At 46.2% G+C, this 7696-nt stretch overlaps 1 protein-coding gene across 1 annotated transcript; it reads right to left on the bottom strand.

Moving 5' to 3' along the window:
* Window positions 1-7691, bottom strand: CSUI_011392 (uncharacterized protein). Its single transcript, XM_068071491.1, has 6 exons — window positions 7293-7691; window positions 4588-6887; window positions 4100-4213; window positions 3331-3700; window positions 1151-2929; window positions 1-716 (listed from the first exon to the last, which is right to left on the bottom strand). Exons 1-6 carry the CDS (start codon window positions 7458-7460, stop codon window positions 222-224), a joined length of 5226 nt encoding a protein of 1741 aa, XP_067916533.1. The 5' UTR covers window positions 7461-7691; the 3' UTR covers window positions 1-221.
* Between the last annotated feature and the right edge of the window lie 5 nt (window positions 7692-7696).

Here is a 7696-nt window from a genome sequence, read left to right as displayed (position 1 = left end):
TCTTTCTCTCTTTCTTCATCTTCACTGTCACCTCCATCACCACGGCTGGTCCCATCCAACTGATCATAGTACAGAATCAATCCTTCTCCTCCTTCATGCTTCTTCTCCTCCTCTGTCGTCTTGACGACGATAGCTAGCTATGTAGCTAGCGAAGAGGTGATGATGAAGATGATGAGGATGATAGGTAGAGCTCTTCCTTTTCTTCTTCCTCCTTCTGCTCCTCATTTCGTAGCAGCAGTGGCTGTGGCTGCTGTTGTGGTCCCTCGTGTTCCTCCCCCTCCTGCTGCGTTGCCACTACCGCTACTACTACTCCCTGATGCTGAGGCCTTTCCTTTCTTTTTTAACAGGTAACTCCCCCCCTGATGGTTTGCACTATGACGATGATGGTGATGATGATTAGAAGAAGAGGAACTATAAAACTGGCCTTGTGCCTGCTCTCCTCTTTCATGATTTCTCCCTCCTGATGTAAAGGAAGATGAAGAGGATGAAGAAGAAGAGGAAGAGGGATTCGTAGTATTCCCATGGCAGGAGGTATTAACACGTTCGTCCTTCTGTTTCGTTGTCGGGGGTGCTGTAGATGAGGATGATGCCGGTGTCTTCTTCGAATGCTGGTAAGAATGATGATAAGGGTGATAGTCACGAACGTATCGTGTATTCTTGTTTGAAGTAGATGAGAAAGGGCCTTTTCTCCCTGATGGAGCGCTGCTCTTGTTCTTCTGTAACCAACACAAGAGAGACATACATACACATTCTTCTCACCCCTATGCTGTATTCACATACCTCCCTCATCTGCCTCATCTCTCCCCCGTCTATATGTCGAGACGTATACAGATGAATAGGCACATGTATGAAAACAGGTCTACTGTATCTCCGAATCGCCTGGTGTATCGCTATCACTTACCATTCTTATCAACGAAGGAGAGACTCATGGACCACATTCAACCACAGATCCCCCATGAACAAGATGATCTACGTAGGATAGATGTACACATAATATACAGGCACATCGATATGACCTACCTATCCACATATCTCTACATACATGAAGTTCCCCTCCATCACCCCTCTCGAGTGTACAACATCTACAAACCAACCTAGTATGATGAGAACGAAAGAAGAAAAAGAGACATGCCAGGAGCTGTTCTCATACCTCATCATCATTTGACGTTCCATCTGACTGAGCCGCTACTACACCTCCATCTTTGCTTATTATCGTCGTCGTTGTCGAAGACGCTTCTTCATGAAGAGAAGTCGACCCTAATTTCTTTCCCGCCGCAGAATTGACAGGAAGAGAAGATCGATGGAGATGAGGATGTTTATCTCCTCCTCCTCCTGATGCTATAGGTTTACGTTTTGCATTCTTATGGGTCATCGTCACCCCCCCTGCTTCGATACTACTATCCGAATCTTTCTCTTTTCCTTTAACTTCCTCGTCACTCTCTTGGAGCATGCCACGCAGAATTTCATCCGCCGTTCTATTCTTCGCCTTCGCAATCATTTCTTGCATCTGTAAGCGTAAGTTCTCTGTCTGGTAGATCGAAGAAGGTGCAGAAACACTGGGATGACCACCACCACTACTACTACCACTACTACCTGCCGATGCTAACATCGATTGGTACTCCTCCTTCCGATGATGATCCATCATCGTCATTCCTCCCCGATGACTAGCCATCCCTGAGTTATCATCCTCATCGAGATCACCTCGTCCTGAGGAGGATGTACTTCTTCTATTCTTGGAATTCGAAGAAGCTGAAGAGGAGGAGGAGGACGACGTCATCGCCGCTCCCCCCCCTATAGCAGCAGCAGCAGAACCAGAGGCCTTCTCATCGCTATCCTTGCCTCTTGAATTCTTCGTCATGAGTCTTGCTGTTGCAAAACTAGTAGTAGTGGGCGCAGGAGAATAGGATCGTGCTGATTGACACATACTATCTAACGCTCTTTGAACAAGGGATGAAGATAGTAACGTTGATGTTGTGGATGTAGGGCGTTTTGCATCATGTATTCCCCCTATTCCAATTCCTCCTCCTGTAGCTGGTAAGAGCATTGCATCGAGACTTGAATTCTTCGCGTGAGGATTGTGATAGCCACCACTACTGCTATGAAAAGGATTCCCCGCCGGGTTCGTCGTAGTCGTCGCTGCAGCTGCTGCTGTAAGAGGAGGAGAGTTGGAGAGCATAGCAAGAAGAGAAGAAGTCACGCTATCTGTATGATTCTGCTGTTGAAGGAAATGTAATGCTGTCACAGGCGTAATGGAGAGATTCTCGCCCTCTTTATTCAGGGGATAAGGAAGAGGTTGCTGTTGACGTGCCCCTGAAGAACACGGAGGAGGAGGGGAGCCACCTCCTCTTATCACACCTCCTCGCCCCCCTACGGATGATGATGATGCATGCACTCCCCCCCCCAACACAGGAGACGTCGTACTCATCAGTAAAAGTTCATCCTTACCATGATTAAGACTACTACTGTTACCTAATCCCCCTAATGCGGACGCTGTTCTCTCGGCGACAAAACTCAACAAGTGATGATGATGATGCCCCGCTCCTCCTTCTCCTACAGAGCATTCTCCCGCCGTAGCACCCCCACCCCCAGAACCACCTAGACTGCCACCCGATAAAGACAATGCCACCGCCTCTACAAGATTGGTCGGTAAGCCGGTAGGAAAGAGAAGTTCGTCTTGAGGCGTGTGAGGTGGAGGGTGAAGAGCTGCTGTAGTCGTCGTAGTTGTCGCAGCGGCTGGCATCTCTCCTACGGTGGCTAACCCCTGATGATGGTGATGATGGGGGCGTAAGAAATTGAGAGGCACAAATTCAGGGGCATGAGGATTAAGAGAGGGAGACGCAGGGGGATCCGCACTACAATCTCCCCCACTGCTATGGTTCGGTCTCCCGTTGCAACTACTCCCTCCTGTGATTAACTCCTTCAGGCCTTCCTATAAATTTGAGACCAGCACAACAGAAACACGCACAACACAATCGGGATGGTATTCTCGTCTCCCTTACAAAGAGAGACATGATTAAGAATAGAGAGGTAGGGTAGAGACACCGAGAGATCTCAAGAGAACAGGCAGTGACAGAATCACCCTACAGATCTTGCTTAATACATACACATACTCTTATCAACGCACATGAAGCAAGTAAGGGGAGGAAGTGGAAGAGACATGAGAAAGGACGTACAAAGAGACAGATAGGGAGATTGCAGAGACATAAAGAGATAGATAGATATATGGAAAGAAAAGAGGGGGAGACTGTACGTACGTACATACACCTGGAGCCACGCAAATGTAATACATATATATAGGATCTGTATGTTTTGTCCCAATAGAAGACTTACGTCGTCTGCTTTCCCAGCTGTCCAGGGTGCTGATAACGATGAGAGATCTCCAGCAGGTCGCTCAGTCTTCTCTTCCATTCCTGAACTCTTTTGTGTTCCATTGCTACTTGATCTTAGACTGCATGAGCTTCTTCGTAAAAGATTCAAACCTCTCCAGATGTAACATCCAGCTGCCCGATCTAAGACTTTCATACACTCAGGTGAAAGGGCAGATGAACGTAAGCGAAGCTGACGGTTTAGCTCGGATGTCGATGTGGGGTCGCATACAGCTGCGGCTGCTAACAATCGATCTAGCCACCTCGGATCGACAGAATGTCCTTCATCGATCATCTCCAGTAACCACCTCGATTGCAAAGGAACATCTTTACGGCTGCGAAAGGACACAAGATAAGCCGAAACATAGAGAGATCGTTGAAAGAAGACAGGTCTAGGCTTATCTGAGATAGAAAAGGAAGACGTGTGAGAGAGGACAAGGGAGAAGAAGCTAAGATCTACAGGTCTTGAGAAACATACAGGCATGAGACACACTTCATACTCTATCAGACTTATACACACACGCAGAACACGCTTCTGAAACTCTGTATGTCACCACATATAACATAATCTACAGGAGAGAAATAGACTCTAATAGAGATACAAAGGAGCACCTCTACCACTTCACTTGGATGTGTGTGAAGGAAGAAGTAAGTATATATATGTGTGTTTAGCGTCGCGTAGATCAACTTTTTATGGATGTATTTATGTATTTGTCTGCCTTCTTTCTTCTTACCTCATTCCAATTTGTACAAGGAGAGTATAGTTACGCCGATCGATCTGAATGTTCTCCCTCTTCAAGTTGTCGTAGACGGTCACCGCGATATCGAGCTGCTTGAACTTCAACGCCCTACACATATTGTGGAAGAAGACACACCAACACAGAGAAGACCCAATGGACTACACTTCATTAGGCACACTCTTTCTTCCACGTATATAAATATCTAGATAGAGAAGGAGGCCACTTGGTGCGTGAAACTTCTTATCTCCCTCTCTCTCTTTAAGTGGACGACATGCACAAATCACCCAAGGGCCCCCCCGCGCAGCATACGCCTTTCTACCCATAGAAGGCATGCATATATATATATATATATATGTATATAGGTAGATACATCTACATATGAATACATCTATACACATATAAAGACAGTCCCTGCCGATTCGTAGTTTTAGGAGAGAAAGGAGGAGGCATGAAAATGTAATTCAAATGTAACATACACATACCTTTGAAGAACATGATGGGCATCTCCATTGAGAACTTTATGTGAAGAGATACTCCGTTGACACGAAGCTTCATGTCCTGTCTTTCCTACGATGAGGTCTTCATCCTCCTTCTTTATAGATCTTCCCTCTTTCTTCTCTTCCTCTTGTTCTCCTCCTAGTACATCACCATCTTGACTCTTCGCCGTTCTTCTGAAATCTCGCCAATCTTCATTATCGACATCTCGTTCTCTCCTGTTAGTGCTACCACTATTACTCCCTCCGACTCCTTCCTCTTTGTGTGCGATGAATGATGAGCCACCAGAGATTCGTCTTTTCGTGAGTTCATCGAAGCCCTCTCCTTCATGGCCTTCCTCATCCTGATCGACCATTTCTCCTCCTCGAGAGGAGCTGACTGTACGACCATCGCCATTGATGACATTGCGTCTTATCCCTAGACTCACATTCTTTCCTCCTCGTAGTATACTACTGCTACTACCATCCTCGTCTTTTCTCCCGCCTCCCCCTTGACTCCTCTGTTGCTGTAAGTTAAGAGATAAAAACTCCTCTGACAACACCAAATCTTCCGGGGGCACCTGTTCTTCTTCTTCATGCTTGTAACTTCCTACGTTTCTCTTCACTCCATGATTCCCATGTGCACTCCCAGACATACTATTAAGAGGAGGACACGTCCCTGTTGGACTGCCCGACAAAGACGAACAGACCATACTACTACTACTACCTCCTCCTACTCTTTGAAAAAGCACATCATCTGAATCTAAAGAATTCTGTGAGGAGGTCGCTGTTGTCGTTGATGAACCTCGATGTAATGTAAAGCCATTTGCTCCTCCTCCCGTTCTTATAGATCCTCCCCCTTCTCCCCCTCCTCCTATCCCACGACTATTCTGTCCCGCTGCCTGATTCCCCCCAGATCCTGTAGAGGTATGATGACTTTGATTACTACTCAAACTATATCTAGATGAATATCGCCGGATCATCGTAGATGTCCCTCCTGGAGGTGATGTACCTCCTATACTGCCGCTACCACCCACTGGAGATCCATCGTCATCTCCATTCGAATCGAAGGAATGGTGATGAGCAAGACTTGCACGCTGTGGTGGTTGTTTACCTCCCTGACTACTACTACTACGTCTCTCTACAGCCTTTAAACCTCGAACTAATGCTAAATAGTCATGAGGGTCTTCTCTCTCTTCATCCTTCTCCTCCCCCGTCACACTATCCCCATCATTAAGAGGGGTTGCTTTCGAAACATCCGTAGTATCTATAGCATGTTGATCTACAACATCATGAGAACCCGAATGCTCTTTCTCTAACCCCTTATCATTGTGATGGAGCTTCAATCCAGTTACGTAATGTTGAAGCATGACACGTCGGGTGTATGTACACTGCTCCTTGGATTTCCGAATGGTTTCCTCGCCATCATGCACTCCAACACCTTTCCACATTTCATTTTCATTCATCGTGCTGAGTTTTGATAACGACATTTCTTCGTTACACAACGCTTCTCCTCTTCTTTCTCTCATCTCTTCCTCATGTGGATCTTTCTTACGGTGTACAGACACCGCCGCCCCTGGGCTCTTCGTCGTCTCATCCATGAACATCTTTTTCCCCTTTTCCTTCAGCAGCACCACATCACCATCACCATCCTCTTCGACATTACGAGCTCTCACAAAATCTCTTTCTCCTTTTTCTTCTTCTCTTTTCACAGTCGGCGGAATCTTCATGACCGTAGATGAAGTTGTTTGCTCGCAAGAGCCGTCAGCAAGAGATTGAAGTATCGTCATCTGTACAGACAATTCTCCCTCTCTCTCCTCTTCATCGTCACCATGTCCCTTCATCATCTCCTCTCCCCCCTTCTCAATCCTTTTTTCCTCTCCACCTAACTCATCATCTTTAACCGGGGACGTAGACAAGGGGGTGGCTGATTGCTTAGTCTTGCTCTCGACGGTGGCTCCTTCTCCCCCCTCCCCTGTCTCATCATGAACAGCTGCAGCTACAGCGGAGATAACACGAGAAGATGAAGAGGACAACACATCCTCTTCTTCTTCACTCCCACTAATCCCACTAGGGGCCGTATGTTGATCGGAATCAAGATCTTCCAGAAGGAAGGGAGAGGCTGGAGAATAAGCCGATGAAGATGAACATGCAAGATCATTTGGAAGATATTCAAACGTAGAACAATCCGACTGAATCCCTTGGCTTGATTGCCGTCCATCACTATTCCCTTTGAGAATAGCAGTACTCGTACTATTCACGCCTACTCCAACGCCTCCTGACGAAGACGTGGCAGATAGATAGTCGTTCTGATCATTCACAAAGACACATGGAAAGAAATAACGACGGAATTGTGCATCTTCACTACTCATTTCATCGGCCTTCTAGAAGAATTCTACGACTACCATCTACTTCTTGTCATGTGAGAAGAGAGGGGGGAGAGCTTACATGCTTCTTGCAAATCAATCGAATCGGCTATACAGATGAGATGTGTATCGATATCTATCATCCACATCAGAAGGCCACACACACGTGCCCTCGGTACTTCTCCTCCCAAGATGTCCACAAAGCCTTCGTCCGCACAGGAGGATCTACATAGTACGTATACAACCAAAGTTATGGAAGATATACCTGTATATTAAGACGTCAATGCATATGCGGAAATATATATAGGTATTGTATGCTTTTGTGTGCGTGTGATGCCATGTTGTTACCTTTTTCTTTTCAGAGACAATGAGAGAAGGAATTTCATCTTGATGAAATGAGATGGTAGACGTCTGATTGAATGTAGTGACGGCTGAGCTCGTTGTCGCATGGCCATTTGTGTGGGTGAATGAAGCTCTTCTCTCCTTCTCAGGAACGGCTTGAGATGCTACCATCATCGACGAGACACTCGAGAGAAAGAAACGTCGATGAAGATACCTCGCAACCAAAAACAGGAGCAATCCCACCTGTTCACACAAGAATACAAATACACCTAACAGTCTTCCTTAGAAACCCCTTCATTAGAACCAACTAGCCACAGAAGCGATGATTACAGACGCCAATACATATTACCTCAATAATGCAGGAAAAAAACATCGATAGTGCTATAACTAATACATGAAATCGTCCTACA

Source organism: Cystoisospora suis (assembly GCF_002600585.1).
Source record: "Cystoisospora suis strain Wien I chromosome Unknown contig_11263, whole genome shotgun sequence".
NCBI lineage: Eukaryota > Apicomplexa > Conoidasida > Eucoccidiorida > Sarcocystidae > Cystoisospora > Cystoisospora suis.
Note: the sequence above shows the minus strand (reverse complement) of the source record. Positions and strands in the feature narration are given on the sequence as shown.